The sequence below is a fragment of the Falco peregrinus genome, chromosome 13 (genome assembly GCF_023634155.1).
Source record: "Falco peregrinus isolate bFalPer1 chromosome 13, bFalPer1.pri, whole genome shotgun sequence".
Lineage (NCBI taxonomy): Eukaryota > Metazoa > Chordata > Aves > Falconiformes > Falconidae > Falco > Falco peregrinus.
The window spans coordinates 956,383-975,977 of record NC_073733.1 but is presented as its reverse complement, the minus strand read 5'-3'; the positions used below and the strand labels follow the sequence as shown (position 1 = coordinate 975,977).

The following is a 19,595-nucleotide window of genomic DNA, read 5'->3' as shown; positions in this document are numbered from 1 at the left end:
GGCTGGCTGGAGTCGTTTGCCCGTAGCGAAGCCCATGGGGATGTGTTTGCACAGGGACCTGCAGCTTGTTCTTCTCCAGCCGCATCTCAGGGAGCAACTGGGGCTCTTGGGTCAGGGGGGTGCTTCCTAACCCCTGTGTTTCCTGCAGGCAGCATCAGCATTTTGTTCTTTGCTCACCAAACAAGGTCCTTGTTGCTGTCCTGATGATCTGGACAGAGGAAGAGATTGCAACCCCCCTTTCTGAGAGTGCTAGCGGTGCTGTGCGTGCCACCAGCAGCTGCGAGCCACTGTCGGGTGCAGCTCAGTGCATGAGGAGGAGGGAGTTGAGATACTGGAATAAGGAGCAGAAAAATCACAGCTGGGTTTTGCAGTAGTGCTGGCTTTCTTGAGTGTGGCCACACTGATGCTCCCTGTTGCTCGTCTTGTCCTGCTGCTCTCTCTGCTGGTGTGGTGGGGAGAAGAAGGATTTTTGGCTCTGCAGTAGGAAAGGCTTTTGTCAGGGGTGTCTCTCTCTTTGCCCGGGCTTGATTGGTTTGAAGTGGTGTGGTAAAATAGGTAGAAAATGGATGTCTTGCAGAGAAGGAGCCAGAAGGTCCTTGCAGATCCCTGGTGACAGTCATCAGCCCTCACTGCTCTTGAAGGTCATGAGGTCATGCTTTGACTCTAAGACCCACCAGGGATGGAGCAGGGATGCATCTGGATGTCCTTCCAAACCTTCTCCTCCTCTGGATCCAGCTCCAGCATCTTAATGACTGACCTGCAATGAGTTAAAAGCTATTTGGTATTCCTTTGTGATTCTGGAAGTTTCAGACCTGTAGACTGTCATTTTCTACATAGTTTAGAAGTTTTCAGCTTTGTTGGTTGTTCTGCTTAAAATAACAGTTGAAATACATTTCTCAGCCTTACTAAATATACAGTCCTGCCCTTCAGAGGCACCTTTTCAGAGAGCACATTAAAGTGTGAAGTAAAAAATATCTCGGCCCCTCTACGCTCCCCCGTGAGTCCGAATGCAGGGGATTTTGCTTTTGAGCTATTTGTGGACATCGCATACAGGCAGACACATGCAATCCCAGCATACTCTGCCCATCAAGTTGCGTTTGGTGCGAGTCCCACCGCATGTCCAGGACACTGTGCCAGTAGCGCTCTGAGGCACAGAGAGGGGCCCTCCAGAGAAGGGCGTCACGAGTGTGCCCAAGCCACTGAGCCTGTGCTGCCTGTTGGCGTGGCAAGGGGTGACTCCTCCTGTGCGGCGCATGGGAGGCTGCTGCTGCGAGAGGGCGAAGGGAGTAAACCCTGTGGCCGTGGTCAAAATGTGGACCAGAGCCAGCGGGTACCAAACCTACAAAGAAGGCTGAGTTTGTAAAATGACAGGGTGGGTAGCTGCAGTGGTACCCACCCCATGTCCCCATCAGGGGCAGCAGTAGGAGATGCTGGCTGTGTCACTGGCGGTGGGGCAGGGGCCCTCTCTGCTATGGCAGCCACAGGGCTGGCCTCAACGCAGGCTGGTGCATGTCCCCTGGGGCACAGCTGCTTTGATACATAGCCAAAACCTGTTGATGGTTTTGAGGGTGACAGCACTGTGGTGGTGGGATAGGGTCCTCTGCTCCCTTTCTGAGCTGGGTTCCTGCTGCCTGGCTCTAGAGAAGGAGGAGGAGGAGGAGGTTTGTCCGTGTGTGGATCGTGCCTCAGCCTGAGATTATGTTCTTCATCCCTCCACGAGCTGCAGCATGAGCGCTTTCCAGGTTTGGGTTTTACCATTTGGTTTTTATTGCAGGGCTGTGTTGTCCCTGGCACATTTCCCTGTGGCACGCACACATTGAGAAGGGTGTGTTTCCCCGCTCCTCCTACGTCTAAAAGCTCTTTCCCATGTCCAGCTCTTCTACAGTCGTAGCGGCCCCTGAGCCTTCACCCCCAAACGCAGCATTTACCTGGGAACTAGCTCATCCTAACAAGAAGTGGTTTGGCCAGTGTCTAGCTGTGCCTGCGTCAGGACTTTTGCCAGCAGAGCTGTATCGGGTCTGAAATGCTGTCTCCGTGCTTGGCAGGCACTTCAGAGGTGGGACCCTGGCCTCGAAAAATGCTCCTCTTTTGGACAGAAGGGAGCTGGGGAAAGGGACTGTGGTGGCCTCTGCAGCTTCATCTGCCTTCAGCCTCCCAGGGAGTGAACACTGGCTGAGCTGCACGTTTCTTGCCCGGCGCAGGTTTTCAGATTTCGCGTTCATTTAACCAGGAGCTCGGGATTTCTGCTTGGCATGCCAGGCTGGAGGGGGAGCCTGGTGCTTGTTGAAGGACTCCCCCTGCTTCTCCTCCTGCTGTTGTTTTTGCAGTCCTAGTACCCAGGGCTCACTCTTTCTGGCAATAGCAAGCATCGGGGCTGCAAACACTTGCAAACAACCCTGATTTTGCGCTCCTGGGAAATTTGAGCGATGGCTATCTCTGTCTGTACTTGTGCCTCAAGAGGCAGGCGCACTGTCGGCATCCTCTGCCACAGCCCGGGTTGCAAGGCAGTGCTGTTGCCTTTGTTGCCCCCAGCACAGGTTGCTGCAGGCTCCAAACCCTGGGTCTGATTTCCCCCCTCTGCTACCTTGCAGCAGATTTGGAAGATTATCCGCTGTTTTTTCTTGGTGGAGTTATCTTTGCAGACCATCAGCTGTCTCCCACTTCAGTGTTGCATAATCTGCTGGCCGTTTAAAAAAAGATCTTGTATCAAATGTGTTTAACTCTGGGTTGCCTTCAGACTTCTCCACTCTTTCACACAGCTTTGAGAGTACAAAATGAAGAAAAGCTATTTATGTCCTCTAGTACACTACTTAATTTAAGCGACAGAGCTCAGTTCCCTCTCTATAAAGTGTATTTCCCCTTTCCTGTCCATCCCCCTGAGGATGCTGGTCTCTCCCGGAGACAGAGGACTGAAACCACTGCCTGTGCTTTCACTGCACTCTTTGCATGCCTTCCCTTCAGCTTCAAAACATAAAACCCCAAAAAACCAAAAAAACAAACCCTGTGTATTTGAAGCCTGAAAGAAGGTCCAGCAGGGATTAATTAGCCTAAATTAAGCAGGACACATGCAGCTTTTTTTGTAGAAACATGCCACTGTTCCCTTCTGCCCCCTGGGGCTGACGCCATGCTCACTTTGGCTTGGAGGGGTGGGGGGGAGCCCCCCTATGCCTCCAGCATGCTGACCCCGCTGCTCCTGCATCCATCCCGGTCATCCCATCTCTCCAAAAGGCATGTGCTCCACCATCGTGCGGCAGCCCCAGCTCAGATTTGCCTTCAGCATCCCAGCTGCTGACTGCCTTGGGAGGGCACCTGCTCTCTAAGGTCACCAGTGTCGTACCCGGCGCTCCTGGCATGTGCCTGGCCCCTGTGGCAGAGCCAGGCTGGGCACCAATAGCTCTCACACCCACAGCAGTGGTGCCTGGGCGGAAGCACCGGTGGCCTTGGGAGATCAGTGAAGAGGGATATCATTGATGGAACTCCTGCTTGCGCTTCTCTACTCTTCTTTGAAGTCTCGGGGGACAAGTCCGCCATCGTGTCCTGCTGCCTTCTCTTGCTGCTCGCTGCCCTTGCCTTGGACTGTGAACATGTGGCTTTGTAGCCTGGGGTGATGAGGGTTTACCAGTCCCTTCTGCAAAGATGAGAAGGCCATCTTGAGTGGCATCTTCCAGAGCAAAGCTTCAGAATTGGTCACTGAACAGTCCAGACCAAACGAAGGAGCAACATGTGCTGGTCTTCCCTTTTAGCAGTACCTCTCCCTTCATGACCAAGGAGCTGGAGTGTCCCCTTGCAGCTTTCCCCAGAAGCACACTGAGAGCCACACGGCCTGCCAGCGAAGTCCTGCCTGACTGGGGGGTAGCTGGGTGCTTAGCAGGGGAAGGAGAGCGTATGTGTTCTCCTTGAGGTCCTGTTTTGGTAGATGCTGTGCAGCAAAATTATCATCTTGGCCAACCATCTGCATGGCAGAGGCCACAAGGAGACCAGACCTGGTCTGGAAGAAGCCAGATTGTGTCCAAGATGGTTGGACAGGTCAGACCTGAAGGTGACTTCTGGGAGGCTCTGGCCAGTCTGTGTCATCTTCAGTCCCCCAGTGGGACTGACCCAGGTCTACACAAGGTCTCCTCGTCTCCTGGCTCAAGTCCCTCCTCTTGGTGCAGCAATTCTGGAGGGAGTACTGGTTGTGCTGTGCAGCACATTTTATTTCTTTGCCACTGAACCATACATATCGGGAATGAGGTTAGGGAGGGAGGAATATCAGCAGCAATCTGGAAGATGGCCGTGATCATGAAAGTGCTGTTTGATACTTGCTCTGTTACCCTGCTGGGGGCCGGTCCAGTAGAAGCTGTGTGTCTCACATTGGGAACTGTGGTTAGTAGGGGATGCTGTAGGGAGAAGATGATGGGTTTGAGCATCACCAGGCTCCCCTCGTCATGAGCCCAGAGGAAAATCCATTAGGGGACGGTGCCCCAGTTTAGGAATTGAACTGCAAGCGCAGTAAGAAATTTGCCTTGAGCTGGAGAAAGCTTAAAGAGTTATTATGGTCTTGGCACACATCCTACCAAACCTTTGCACTATGAAGAAATGGAGCTTTTTAGAGCAGCAGGTGCTGCCAGCAGCATCTGGTACTTTTTTATTTTTTTAGGGGGAAGATTGCTATTTGTAAAAGGCTTTACTCAAAGAGAGGCTCCTGAGGAGTGCTCTGTGACTAGCAGGTACTGCAGGCACTGTGCTGTGCCTGAAAATAAGGGTATGGAGGCATCCATGGAGCTGGGGGCTGCCACCCTGCCTGCCTGGCCCTGCCTGCCAGGTTAGCAGCACCAGCGTGGTGTGCCCAGCTTCCCTGCACTGTGGGTGGAAAGCCACCCCCGAGGCAGTGCTGGAGCCCGTGGACCCTGCCGTGAGCATCCTGCGGTGCCAGGAGGGGGAAGGTTTTTCCTCACTGTGGCCTCACACCATGCTGCAGAGCTTGAGGCTGCAGCCCTGCACAGTGAGTGGCCGGAGCAGAGGCAAGGCGGCTACACCTGCCCGACTTGCCCATGGCTGTTGCTGCCTGAGCTGGTTCAGCCCTTTCATTGAGACCCCACACGGGTCCTAACCTGCCCTTTGCAGCCATGCAGCTCCCCATGGGCTCTGCAGGCGCTCCCTCCCTCTGCCCGCACTGGGCGGTTGCTTTCAGTCTTGCTTTTGCAGATGCTTTGAAGCTGTGGCTGCCCTAGCTCTTACAAGCAGGTGCTCTCATTCATTTTTAAGCCTCTTCTTGCTTTAACGAGCACAGGGATACTGCCTCGGTGTCGGTGCACAAGCAAGCTGAGAGGCCGGCAAAGCTGGCTGCTTCTGCTAGAAGCCTGTGCTGCCGGACTCGCAGCAGGACGGGTAGGGCAGGGTAACCTCCAGCTGAGGGCAGGGTGGGGGTCACGCAGCCCAGGCAGCGCATCTGTGGCTCTGCAGAGCCCCCCAGAACGTACAGCCTGCCCAGGGAAGGGAGGCGGGGAGTTCCCTGAGCATCCCTGTGCGGGGCCGGTGCAGGCCAGCGTGGGGTGTTAGCTCTGCCTGGTTGGTACCCCAGCTATGTTGGAAAGTGCTGTGGCTATGGGGGTGCAGCACCCTGGCAGGGCTGAGCCAGGCTGTGCTGCAGTGGCTGCTCCTGGGCTGCCATCTCCCTGCAGCCTGTCCCCTGACTCTCGGGGAGTCGAGGGGGGCAGTTGCGACGGAGGAGTGCCTGCCCCACAAGCCACCCAGCACAGCCCCATCACCTGGCGCTGACCTCAGACGTGCAGCTGGGAGGGCTTCACACCTTTCTCCAGCCTTTTTCTTTCCTCTAGCTGGTGTGGCAATGGATGCAGGTGAGCCAGCCTGCTTCTGTCTGTGTTGCAGGGCTGTTATCTCCTGCCCAGCTCAGGCCCTGGCAGCTGGCAGAGCCGGGGCTTGGCATGGAGGATATATATTGCATCTCTCCCTGCCTGAGCTGAGTGCACTGCGGGGCTGGGGGCTCAGGGACGAGCATGTCCCTCCTAACAGGGTGTGCTTTTGCTGTTCCTGGCCAGGTGAACACAGCCATGCATGAGGCTAAGCTGATGGAGGAGTGTGATGAGCTCATGGAGATCATCCGCCAGCGCAAGCAGGTCATTGCTGTCAAGATCAAGGAGACGAAGGTAAGGAGGACTGGCTTGTGTATCCACGGTTCAGAGGTCCTCTCCTGTGCCCATGGGGTGGCTGGTGCAGGGTCTGCCCTTCCTGTCTGGGCACAGCCCAGCAGTTTGGCAGCCCGTGATGCTGGGGTGTCCCAGGCACACACAGGGGCTGCTAGCAGCCTGTATTGCCTTGCCCGGGAAGGAACTGCTGTGGGCAGCCATCGGTACACACAGCTTTGCCTCCCTGCTGCTCCAAATGGTGTGCATGTCCCGGTGTCCCTTGCTGCTGCTGTCCCCAGGGCTCTTCTGCTGAGGACAGTGCACGAACTTGACATGGCTGGAGGAAGGAAGGGGCGTTGATTAGCATGACAAATGGGTACAGTTGCTTGGATCAGTCCAGACAGCTTCCTTAGGGCTTTTCTAACACCATGGTGCTAATATAATAATGTAGAATTAATATTGAAGGGCCATCCAAACCTGGCACTGCAGATAAAGAAGAGGCTACATGCTCTGCATTGCAGCATAGCTGTAGATGAGCTGGTTTCTTACCCTTTTCTTTGTGAGGGGGTGTTTGGACCCTTCCTCCAGCGGTCTCAGGTGTTCTGGCTTTTCCCAGTGGCTTCTGTGCGACGGGGAGAGGCTGGAGGGATGCCCACGGGAGTTTACAGCACACTTGCACAAGCCCTTTGGCTTTCTTACTGAGCTGGAATGTGCATTAAGGTCCAGCTCTGCATCCATCAGTGCCAATAGCTAAGCCAGGGAGCAGCATCATCCCAGATACAGATTTTTTTTTGCAGGCAGAAGTTTGGGAGTGGGTTACACTGCATGTGTACACAAGAGAGACGACCAGCATGGCTCTTGGACACCCTCGGCAGCAGTGGAAGCTTTAAGATGCCTGCTTTTATCCCAGTCACTTCAAGGAACATATTTTATGTAACGGTGCCTTCTGCTGGTCCATCTGTCTGTCTGCCTCTCACTTCCTACCCTCTCCCCCTGATGTCTTTTGACCATGTTGTCCCGTTTCAGCCATACTTGGCAGGGAGCTGGAAGGCTCAAAGATGTTACTTTCCTACAAACTGGCAGCTGGGTAGAGGAGGGAGGCCCTGATTAGTGCCCAAAACCATCAGCAGAAACAACCCGCAGCTGCTTGTAAATTGCCAGGGTAGGAGCAGCAAGCTTGTGCCCGCATAGCTGCAAACCCAGTGCTGCACCACTGGGAGATGGATGTGGGGATGGCGGTACTGGCAGTATGGGGGAGGGGACTGCATCTGGTTTCCAAAGTTACCTGGCAACTGGAATAAGCCTCTTTGCTGATGAAATAGGGCTAGAGATGGAAAAGTGCGAGTTTGCAGCACTGCAGTGCCCCTCCGTAGCCCCCTGTGCTGCAGGTGCTGGCTGCAGGGAGGCTGGGCAGGTTTCCTTCATTGGTTTTGACACCTCTGAGCAACAGTTGCCAAGTGTGAAGGGGAAGCAGCCTTTCTGAGCAGCCCCAGCCACAAATACCTGAGAGTTTAAAAAGCTCCAAACACAAAAGAAAGGAGGAAGTGCTGGAGACTGTGGCTGGTTTGAAGTGCTCCAACTGCAGTGAAAAATACTGCTTTCCTGCTGAATTGCCATTTGGTTTTCCATTTGTTGTGGGCTGCTCTTCCTGAGAAATGGCCCGATGGATGCATGGAGCAGCCCAATCACAGTGGCACAGGGTACTGGGAAGAGTGGCAGCCCCAGGCCTGAGAGGGACTGTGTATGGAGGCAAAAATGTTGCGACCGCGGTTTGTGTCCAGCCAGAGAGCAGCCCTGGGAGGAATGGGCTGCTCCGTTCTGGGGCTGCTCTGGTAGCTGGGAGGTGGAGCCACTCTGGCTCTGCAAGGCAGCGAGAGGGATGTAAGGACCAGAGCAGCTGCCTGAAGTTTATGCTTGGTCATGGGTGGGAGCGAGGGATGCCAGGGGAAGGTGCCTGGCAGATGGCGCCTCCTGTGCTCCTGGAAGACGCGCCTTAGAGGTAAGGAAGCCATGCCCACACCGGGTGTCTTTTAATCCAGTAATCCTAAAAAAGGATTTGTCCCAGATGTGTCGTGCATGTGTCTTTGGAAACACACCAGAGATTAGATACCGGGGAACCCACGTGCAGCTCCAGGCTGGGATCACACCTGGCAGGGGTCAGGTTTGTGCACTGCTGGGGCTTGGATACCAGCGCCTGAGGCTGGGCAGCATCCCATAACCCATGCTGGCCCTGAGGTGGTGGGGGTAGGTGGGAAGGACCCAGGAGGCAGCAAAAATCACTAGGAGGATGCAAGAGAAGGAGCAGGAAGGAAGCAGGCAGCTGGGCTGCCCTGAAGAGCACTCTGCCAGACACGGATCCAGCTGCAGGTGCCAGCACCCGTGTCACCCACTCAGGGCACCGCAGGTGCTGGTGTCACAGCCCGGCCCAGCTGGCCTGGGGCCAGGGCACCTGCACCTCCTTTTCCCTTAGCCACAGCGGATGCTTTGCCTGGGATTAAAGCTGCAGGCTGCCGTCATTGTGGGGATGCAGCCGAGGAGAGCTGGGTCCAGGCACACCAGTGGCTCCTGGAAGTGATTGTGGTAAAGGTAGGGGCTCTCCTGCCTCTCCCTGCCTGAGGCCGACAGCTACTCCAGAGCTTGCCAAGTCCTCCCTCGAAACAAAAGTCGTGTTATTTCTCCTCCTTATGCTCCTTTTGATAATTCTTTTCTGACAAGCTTGGTCATAAAATGAACCATCCATCAGCCAATTAAGCCCCAGCAGGAGAATTGCTTCCTTGTGCAAATTGCCGTTTTGAGCTGTGCCTGCCCGCTGCTAGCGAAGATGAGCCCATGCTTGTCCCCACTATGTGCCACTGGGGCACGGCTTGCTGCAGCGTGCCACTGCCTGCCCTCATCCCCCGGGATGCTCCCCAGGGTGGCAGCTCTCTCTGTCCCCAAGTCGTTGCTGAGGCGCTGGGAGTTGCAGAGCTCCTGATCGGTCCGAGAGACCCTGAGGTGTTGAATGGACATGTCCCTCCTTGTGCTCTAAGCAGACATGGAGTGACCTGTGCTGCTTGTCTGACCCCCTTGCTTGGATGTCATTCATCCAAGCCAACATGTTCTTACTTAGAAACAATCTTGCCAGTGTGGTGGGAGCGAGAAGGACGTGAGAAGCAGTGGCCGTGGAGTGATCCATGCCATCATTCAAATGTGTGTCGCTGACTTTGTCCATCCATGTCTTATCCCATAAGCCGGCCAGGTGCCCTGCTCTTTGCATGGCTTCCCCCAGCCTCCCCAGACACTGGCACTGGGATGAGCTGGGTGTCTGTGGGATGTGCTGGAGGGAAGGAATGTTGTGCCGAGGGACCTAGGCAGGCTGGAAGAGCTGGGCCCATGTGAACCTCACGAGGTTCAACAAGGCCAAGTGCAAGGTCCTGCACCTGGGTAAGGGTGACCTGTGGTATCAATACAGGCTGGGGGATGAGTGGGTTGGGAGCAGCCCTGCGGAGAGGGATTCGGAGATGCTGGTGGATGAAAAAAGGGACATGAGCCATCAACGTGCACTCACAGCCCAGAAAGTCAGACGTGTCCCAGGTGCATCACCAGCAGCATGGCCAGCAGGTCAAGGGAGGGGATTCTCCCTCTCTGCTCTGCTCTGGTGAGACCCCCGGGAGCACTGCACCCAGCTCTGGGGTCCCCAGCGCAAGGAGGACACGGACCTGTTGGAGCGGGGCCAGAGGTGGCCACAGAAATGGTCCGAGGGCTGGAACCCCCCTGCTAGGAGGAGACGCTGAGAGATCTGGGGTTGCTCAGCCTGGAGAAGGCTCCACGGGGAGACCTTGCGCGGCGTTTCAACATCTGAAGAAGGGCCGAGAGAGACTTTTTACCAGGCCTGTAGCGACAGGACAAGGGCGACAGTTCTGACCTGAAGGAGGGCAATTCAGCTTGGACATAGGGAAGAAACGTTTTTCGATGAGGGGGCTGAGGGACTGGAGCAGGTTGCCCAGAGAAGCTGTGGATGCTCCATCCCTGGGACTGGTGAAGGTCAGGCTGGGGGGGGGGGGGGGGGGGGGGGGGGAGAGGGGGTTGGGCATCTTCATTCATCTAGTAAGAGTTGTCCCTGCCGGTGGCTGGAGGGTTGGACTAGATGGTCTTCAAAGGTCCCTCCCAACCCAAACCCTTCTGTGATGCTGTGTTTGCAGACAGCCTCGAGCCCCGTGGATGCTGGGGGGGTGGCGGTACTGCCAGGGAGATGGGGAGCAAGGCCAGGTTTCGCAGGACAGCTGCAGGAGAGTGTTGGCTGTGTGGCAGCTTGCAGGGTGCTGGCAGGGGTGTTTCTGGATTCACAGCTTTATTTGCTATCGCTGTAATTCAAACTATGTGTGAGTGTTAAGTGTTAAGTCAACAGCGAGTCGGAGCCCATGACTTCTTGCTGCGGTGGAAGCAGGCTGCATGTCTGGTCCTGATAACAGTGGTGGCAACAAATCCAAGTGTCACGCAGTAACAAGTGGAACAAGCACTACCTGCTTCATCTGGTCCTGCTTCCAGCTGCCGGCATGCCAACCCTGCGTGCATACATGGCAGTGCTCCTGGGAGCTGGCAAGCTGGTGCATAGGGAGCAGAGTGATTAAACTGTCCTGATGTACTCTGCTGCCTCCTCCCCCTGCCCCTCTGTGCCTACCTCCATCGCCCAGCTGCTGCTGGGCTTGCAGCTTGGCTCTGGGACCCATGGCCGTGGTGTGGTCAGCCCCATCCAGGATCTTTGTGGGTGCAGGGAGATGCTGCAGCCCCACATCACACTGCGGGGACATGGGGCAGGGAGCTGATGTCCTGCAAAAGCCTAGGAGAAGGAAGAGGGAGAACGTGCAGGGTACTTTGGCCACCTAATGGCTCTGCCACTTCTGCCAGCAAGTGACAGCTGCCTGGCCGCATGTTGTTACCTCCCAGGTTTAACCTGAGCTGCTTTGCTGCTTGCATGGAGCCTGCACAGGGCTGGCTGGGGCCAGTAAATGTCACAGGATGGGTGCCAGGGTCTCGCAGCTGTTCCTGCCAGATGGATGGAGAAGGCAGGTACCAAGGGCGTCATCACCTCTGACGAGTGATGTCCTCGCCTCCACTGCCAACGCAGTGGGTGCTTCCCGAGGGATGCCTCACCCTGGGTGCCTTTGGAGAGCTCACAGTGCTGGCTGGAGGATGCTCGAGTGTCCTCCCCTTGCCAGTGATTCACCCCAAGGTCCCCTCCTGCTGCAGCCTGGTGTGCTGCTCCGTGGTCGGCGCTGGAATGAGTGCAGCCGGGTGGGTGCCATGCTGGGCCCACAGAGTTCCATCACCAGGCACCCAGCCGTGTCACAGTGCAATGGAAACCCTTAGGTTTTGGGGAGGGATGGAAAGTCATGGCTTTTTCTTGGCTTGATGTGCTCAAAGCTCATCTGTTGGCTTTTCACCCTTGGTCTTGTTTATTTTGAACTCCTGCAGAGGTGCCGGGGGCTGTGGGAAGATGCCCACAAGTCGTGCAAGGGGAGCAGGGCCCTGCTGTCAGCCAGGGGATTAGCATGCTACTCAATTGTAAATGCACTGACAGCACTGACACCTTGAAAGAGCAGCTTGAGCAGCCTCCCATCACCTTCAGGAGCTCCTGCTCTCGCTTCCTGATGGATTTGCTGCAGGGCAGCCGTGGCCAGTGAGGAGCTTCAGGAGCTGCTGTCACGATGCCTTCATGAGGCCTGCAGAACGCCCTGCTCCCTCGTTAATAAAAGGAAATACTCTGAAGATGCACAGATGAGCAACACAGTGTACCAGTTGCTCCTTTCGGAGGTGGGCTGGGAGAGCTGTGGGTGGTCGTATGGAGCAGAGAGGACACGGCTAAAGCTCTGCCATCACATTCTCACAGGATAAGTCCAGCATGATGCTCAGTCACAAGCATCAGCTAAGTAAGTGAGAGGAAATGGTGTCTGTGGTTGGTGCCGCAGGCGTGCGGGAGGACCGCTCGTTTCGGTTTAAGACATTTGTGTGATGCCATTCAGGAGAGCCTCATGTGGGATGCAGCTGCGGAGCATGGGGCAGGGATCTGAAGCAGGTTTTATCATGTCAGAATCTGCTGTTTCAGGTACTCCCAGTCCAGCTCCATCTGCCGAAATGTGTTTTCCCCTCCCCTGGGTGTCTGCAGGATCCTTTGCTGCAGATGCACACAGGAACAAGGCAGTGGGGATTTATATTCCATTAGCAAGTGCCTCATTGTCCCTCTCAAGATGCTTTTCCAGATACAGAATTACTTCTAGCTTGCCTGTCAGTGCAATTCCCAGGGTGCTGATTCACCCCCTTTCTTCTGTGTTTTCGTTGGTGCCAACGTAGGGCCCAGGACTGCTCCTCCCAAATCAAAATACTGCCTCTGGCACCAGCAAAGCATCAGAGCCAGAGAAGTGGTACAGTGCGCTTTAACATGTGGTATTGACCTCAGCCAGCTCGAGGCATTCCTGAGCTTCTCTGTGCTCCCAGCATAAACAGGAGAACTACCCTACAAATCTGTCGGCTCCTCTGTAACCCCCCTTTTCCCTCCACCCTGCTTCTGATGTGAAGTCGGTGCCAGGAGTGGCTGCATGAGCGTGTGTTCATGTAGAGACAGGAGGGCAGGAAGGGCGTTACGTCTCATGATTATTTTGTTGCCAGAGCCGTAGACCCTACAGAAATATGACCATTGCTACGCATGAGCAGCTCCAGGGCTGACCTGGGGCTTGTGCCTGCCTTTTCTTTAGCTTCACCCTGGCTGCATGCAGGAGGTGGGAGTTTCAAAGGTGGTTTCCCTAGTGCTCCAGCCCAGCATTCCCAAGACTTGGAGATTTTGCCTGAGAAATAGTTTCTCCTGGTTTCTTTGCTCTCCTCACTGCTGCTGAGCATTGGTACTTTGCAGGAGAGGGAAGAGGTGCCATCAAACCTGTTCTCTTTATTCCTTAATGGCTTAAGCCTAAGGTAAAGCCATCAGTAAATATCTTCTACAGAGCTTTGCAGGGAAAGGGCCGAAGCGTCAGAGGTGCTTTTCCCTGGAGTCACTTCACGTCCCCTTTTGAATGGTGGCTGGGCCAGGTCTGAGCTTCCACCAGCCACGGCAGAGCCCTCAGCCCTGGCCCCCAGCATGGGCTGTGTCGGACTCACAGGACACCTGGGTGGCCGGAGACAGCCCGTTCAAGCCACATGCACTATTTTTGGGTGCAAACTGGCGCTTGGGCTGGTTTTGCAGCTCCTGCTTCCCTGTGTTGTGGGTAACTCTCCTCTCCTGTTCTTACTGCAGCACCTCACCTTTAATTGCAAAACAATTTGCGGCTGCAGATGTCATGTTTTCCAGCAGCTCTGCTGGGGCTGAGCCAGCATGAGGTTTCCTTGCTCTGTGCTTTGCAGGAGCGCTCCTCTCCCGGCCACATCTACTGAGAACTGGCACAGGGGGGATGATGTTGCATTTGCATGGGAGGAGCAGAGAGAAGATGCATCACTTTCCTACGCTGATCATGCGTGGGACCCTTAGAGCAGTGCGGAAGCTTTTCCCTGGGGCTTTCCCACCCACAAGCAAAAATTAACATGGAAAAAAATAGAGAAAAGAGGGGAAAAAAAGGAGAAAAGAGAGCATTGCTGCTCTTCCTCCCCGGAGTCTTGGGAGACATTTCCATGCTGTTTCACTGCTCCTTGCATCCCCTGAGCAGCCCCTGCGTTCGGATGGGGTTTGCTCTTCGCTTTTCAAGCGACACCTTTGTTCCCCTCTGCTCCTCTTGCAGGTGATGAAGCTGCGGAAGCTAGCCCAGCAGGTCGCTAACTGCCGGCAGTGTCTCGAGCGCTCGACAGTCCTCATCAACCAGGCAGAGCATATCCTGAAGGAGAATGACCACGCACGGTTCCTGCAGACAGCCAGAAATGTGGCCGAGAGGTGGGCTGGCGCTGGCACTGGCACGCTCAGCTTAGGACACCAGTGCTGCTGGAGTGTCCCCTGGTCGCAGGTCCCTGCCCAGGGACACTCCATCCTACCCCCTGCAGCCTTCAGCCCTCAAATAAATACTGGGGTCTGGGGTGTCACTGGTTCCCGTCCCTCACCAGACAGGAGTTGCATGGCAAGTCCTAGCGAAGCCAAACACCTACTGTGGGAGCAAACATCGTTCCCGGGGCAGGAGGGATGTGGTGGAAATGCCAGTCTGAAGGGAACCTGGCAGGCATTCAGGGCTGGGATCCCCTAAGGACAGAGCCACCCCACTGCTCTGGGGACCTGTCCCCAGGCCAGGTCACTCTCCTGGGACAGGAGCAGTGGTCAGTAGGCAAAAGCCGGTTTCCTGACTGTAATGTCACCGTGAGGCTGCTTGCACCCTTTTAATCCCCCACCTTGTCGCTGTCAGGCATCAGGAGCAGTGTGCACCCTGATGCGTATTGATGGTGTCTTCTTTTCTTTCAGGGTCGCCATGGCAACTGCATCCTCTCAAGTTCTGATACCAGATATCAATTTTAATGATGCCTTTGAAAACTTTGCTTTAGATTTTTCAAGAGAGAAGAAGCTGCTGGAGGGGCTGGATTATCTAACCGGTGAGTGCACAGGTGCTCCCGTTGCCTGCACACCACACCTTCCCTGCAGCCCCCTCCTCTGCACTCAGCCGAGGGCCGGCAGGCGTATTTCAAAGCAAACCAGTTTGCCATTCATTTTCACCACTAAAGAGTGCCTGGTTAGCTGTGGCAGAGCAGAGGCTATGCTGTCACCAGGACTGACGTATCCCCAGCCTCCTGTTGCACTCTGCCTCGCCTTGGGGACAGTGGAAAAGTTCAGAAAGCAGGTCAGAAATGACCCCCTCCACGACCCTGGGAGGAGGCTGATGCCCATGAGGATCCGAGAGGGTCGATTACAGAGAGGCAGTGGTGAATTAATCAATTACTGTACTTCTAACACACTGCATCCTTTAGCATTTCCCTTTTGCTGCCCCTTTTGCAGATCTCATGGTGATAAATTATGAACTTCTGTGGGCAGAAACCTTGCTGGGCCTCTTGGTGGTGCCTTGGTGCCCACAGCACAGGCTAAATGCTGCTCTCGCCCTTGCCTGGGGCGACGCGGGCTGTTGGGGAGCAGCCCTGCTGCAGCCAACTGCTGTTGAACCATGCAGTGTGCTGGAAAAGCAGGGGCAGGGGTGAAAGCTCCGGAGAAGCGAGGACATCCTTACTTACCAAAACCTGATTTTCTTTATCGTGAAGCACATCAGCTTGCAATGAAAGATTAACAACAAACGTGCCTGGAACAGTTATGGGACAGTTAGTCCACAACCGGTGCTAAGAAGTTAGGTGGATTTTGAAGTGGCTTCTCAGCTCATTTCAGGATAGAGGTGTCAGACCTGATGGAAGCAGCAGCAAAACCCCCTTGTTCTGGCATGCCTGAAAACACGCTGGCCCTGGATATTTTGTTACGTCACTAAAAAGTTTAGTTAAGTGGGAAACACAATGTTGGATAAAATGAGACAGTTGTTTGTGTCGAGACTGCTCCCTGCATGAACCTATCTCTATCCTTAAGGGAGAAAAAAAGCCTATTATATTAAGAAACTCACCAAAATACGTTACCTGTGATCTTCTGCAGCGCCAAACCCGCCATCTGTCCGAGAGGAGCTCTGCACAGCTTCCCACGATACAATCACTGTCCACTGGATCTCAGAGGACGAGTTCAGCGTCAGCTCCTATGAGCTGCAGTACACCATCTTCACCGGCCAAGCCAACTTCATCAGTAAGTCACCGCGCACCAGCTCAGTTTGGGGGGCCGTGGTCCAGTTTGGGAAGAAAAAGATGCTTGGAGAAAATCAGCAGGTTTGAAGGCTGGGAATTAAGGGAGGAAACTGCAGCGAAGGATCTGACAAGGACATTGCTTAGGGCTGTAATCAAAGTGATGGGGACTGCCCCATGCTGGATTGTTTTGCCCTGCACTTGGTGTCCGCAGCCTCTGGCTTGGTGAAGCATTTGGTACGTGAGAGGGTCTCATCAGTCCCACAGCTACCGTGTCTGTACATCCCATACAGCGCCCTGGGATAGTACGGGCAGGGTGGTGCTGGCTGCTCTGTGGGCTGATAGTTAAGCATGATTTATATACCCTCCATAACAATATAGAGGCACGTCTCTGGGTAATTCTTCCTGAAAATAACTGCCATACCTAATTATTTTTCCACACTGCCACAAATTTGCTTGGCAGGAATGGGATTTGAGGACCAAGGAGGGCTCTTGTGGAGGGGCTGGGTTGGTAGCTAATCACTTCAGAAGCACTGTGGTCAGACAGCAAGGAACCTGCAGCTCAGGGCGCGGCATCCAGCTCCCCTGGGAGAGCCTGGGCTTTATAGACTCTGCGGTGCTCAGCATATTTTCCGTGCCATGCTGTCTTCTAGTGCAACAGGACAGCTTTAAAACAGCTTTACAGGGGTGATCCTGCCCCCAGGCTTGCCACAAGGTCAGGACAGCAACCTCTTATATGCAAAGCTCCCTCCTGGATATTTGTTATTTGATGAAGACTATGGTAGTTATGGGGGGTTTAATATTACAAATATTTCAACAGTGCATTTAACAGCTGGCTCCACCTTTTTGGGGGGGAGGTAACGGGGTCCAGAGACATCCGGGTATGGATGGCTGGTTGCTTGTGAGGCGCTCTCGAGTGCCTGGTGTGTGTTCAGCCAGAGCGAGCAGGAGAAAGCAAGCTGGTGAATATGGTGACTTCGAAGGGACGCATTCTGCCCTGGTCCTGCTGCCTAAGTGCGATGGAAAACACAAGCAGTGAAGGAAGCAGAAGCAACAAAGGGAAAAGAAGGTGCTGGGACACCTGTTGCAAACTGGGGGAGGTAGAGCAGCTCTGGCAAAGCATCTTTTTGTCCCGGCCTCCTCCTGCCACTCTTCCAAAGGTCAGGACTTTAAAACCCAGAGCTGTCCTCCAGGGGCACCCCGGCCACACGCAGGGGCTCCGTGTGCCACTGCTCATTGGCATCACTGTTAGCTGAGGGGTCTGTGCCCTGGAGGACCCCTACCAGCCCTTTGCAGCACTGTGCCGGCCAGGGCCAAACGTGGTCTCAGGGCACGGGGCCGTGCCGGGCACAGCTGAGCTGTCGCTGTCGCGGGCAGGGCTCTGCCTGCAGCTGTGCCAGGGCTTCGGGCGGCTGTGCCTGCCCCTGCAGTCCGCCGGCCGGCAGGTGGGAGCTCTGCCCAGGGGTAGCCAGGCAGAGGCCCTCAGACATCCCAAATCAGCTGAAGGCTTGAAGATAAAATGAGCCAGAAATTGCCTGGGGATCAAAACTAAAGGAATGTGCCAAATGTCTGTTTGATTTCCTCCCCCTACACCTGAATTGACCAAAAGGAGACTCAAACTCCGGGCTTTCTGGCACCGTGGCTTATCATTAGAGCTGGTAAACTGCAGGTTGGAGAAGCTGGGGCTGGAAGCTGTGACCCCCTGCTACCCCCGAGGACACATGCATCTGCTGCAGGAGCTATGTAGTCTTCCTCCTCGTTCATTGTCAGGAGGGTTTATCTGTAAAAGAAAAAGCTGGGTTGGCTGTCCTTGCGGGGAAGGGGGTTCTTCGGGTGAAGAACACAGAGGTGCAGGGAGAGAAGGGCAGTTTGGCCATAAAGCCGAGGACTGTTTGCCAGTCTCAGTGGCAGTGGTTAATTCCTTTGGGTGCCCGGTGAGTCCTTGTGGTGTCAGAAATACATACCTGTTATGATTTCTTGTGGCGTTGCCTTTTCCTAAAATTGGAGGGGTTTGTGTTCTGGAGGAAAGTTAATCTGTGGGCTGGGTTGTAGGAGAGAGTCCAGGGAAAACACTTGTTTCATATGAGAAAAAAATATCAATGTTGTAATGGGAGAACAAAAGTATGGCTTCCAGTTTGCCATCCTGAAGTAGTGGTTTGGAAGAGCACAGCACACCATGGCATGGCTCTTGCAAGGAAGTTTTACTCCTGGTTTTCTTTAGTAGCACTTAACTGTGGTAGGAAGTGCTGATGAAATGCTTTGGAGTGGGCTTTTTGGGCCACTGATGGTTTATCTGGCTGGTCAGGAAGACGTCGGCGCTGGAGGCGTAGTGTCACGGCGCAGGAAGGCTGCAAAGTGCACTTTCAAATATGCAGGAAGCTGCCAGAGAAAGTTTGCAACTTTTGAAGCCAGATAACGCTTGCATCCCCAGCCTTGGCAGGAGCCTTTGCCCTTATTTTGGAAAACAAGATGATTTATTTCCCCTCAGTCAGAGGTTAGTTACGGAACCCAGTGCTACAGCGGCTAGATTGCCCCCGCACAGTTCCCCTCTCCACCCCCCGCCGTGACATGTTGTCTCCAGTGTTTTGTCCTCCTCTGAAAGCCTGGAGGGTCAGCAGCCTCTTTGGCTCCGTTCTTAGATGGCCACCAGCATCCACCTCCCCTGCACCTGCCAGCTGGGGAGGAAACATGGGCCCTGCTGGTATCACCGAGGTGTTCAGGTGGGGCGGGACACCTGACGGTCTCTGCACTGGCCCTGCGGGAGCTGGGCAACTTGGAGCTCGGTCAGGTTGCCCAGGGCTTGCTTCCTGAGCATTGAGCAGCCCCAAGGATGGAGAGCGCCCAGCTCTCCGGGCCCTGCTCCAGCATGTCCCCACCCTAGCCAGAAGAATTTTTTCCTTATCTAACCAGGATTTCCCCTGCTGCAACTTGTGTCCCTGCCCTGGGACTACTCCCCCCCAGTGCCAAGGCCCCTCGGGGAAGGGTCTGGCTCCCCGCTCTCCCCACATGCCGCTCCAGATGTGCGGCTCAGGCTCCAGTCCATCGAGGGGCTTGGAAATCAGTCACCTACCCACCCTGGGGGCTGTGTGGGTTCGGTACAGGCACTGGGAAGCAGGGGGGCACGGAAACCACAGGGGTGATAAGCAGCAAGGGCAGCTCTGGAAGAAAGCCCAGAGGGGCACACGCCAGGGGGGGTCTTCCTTGGCCCTCTTTGGTAGATCTTCATAGGAGGAGTAAAGAAAATACCAGTTAACATCTTGGAGGAGAAAATGAATAATATATTGTCACTTGAAATAACACAGTCAGGTCTGGGTGATGAGAGTGTTTGAGTCCTGGCTGAACTCATGCATGAAGAGACACTGGAGATGGTGCGCTAGGGCTCACCTGCCAGGAGCACGCGGAGGCTTCCCACGAAAGGAAATACCTTTGCAAAGAGCACACAGTTGGCCTGTGGAAACCAGCCCCTTCACACTCTCTTTAAAGCCAAGAGCTCGGCAGGAGTGGGACATTTTTATGGATGACGAAAACTGCAATAAAAAGGATTTTTTAAACATTTGGCAAGGATAGAAGCTCTCGGTCTTCAAGGCCAATCCCTTCTTGGTCGTTTTGGGAAAGAAACATGCTTGGGAGGCCAAATCATTCCCAGACTGTCGTCTCTCAGCCACCTTGTCCTTTCCGATGAAGGACTCAAAGCTGGTCCTTGTCTGCAGGGAGGTAACACCTACCAGAGCTTGGCTGAAAGCTGAGTGCTCCGATGAA

General features: G+C 54.8%; 1 protein-coding gene across 1 annotated transcript in view; it reads left to right on the top strand.

Annotated features, from left to right (window-relative positions):
• The window catches only part of MID2 (midline 2), a 114,106-nt gene that overhangs the window by 81,110 nt on the left and 13,401 nt on the right, over positions 1 to 19,595 (top strand). The window contains exons 4-7 of the mRNA XM_055818183.1: positions 6,042 to 6,149; positions 13,871 to 14,019; positions 14,536 to 14,663; positions 15,697 to 15,840. Coding sequence (XP_055674158.1) covers positions 6,042 to 6,149; positions 13,871 to 14,019; positions 14,536 to 14,663; positions 15,697 to 15,840 — 529 coding nt within the window. The remainder of the gene's footprint in view (positions 1 to 6,041; positions 6,150 to 13,870; positions 14,020 to 14,535; positions 14,664 to 15,696; positions 15,841 to 19,595) is intronic.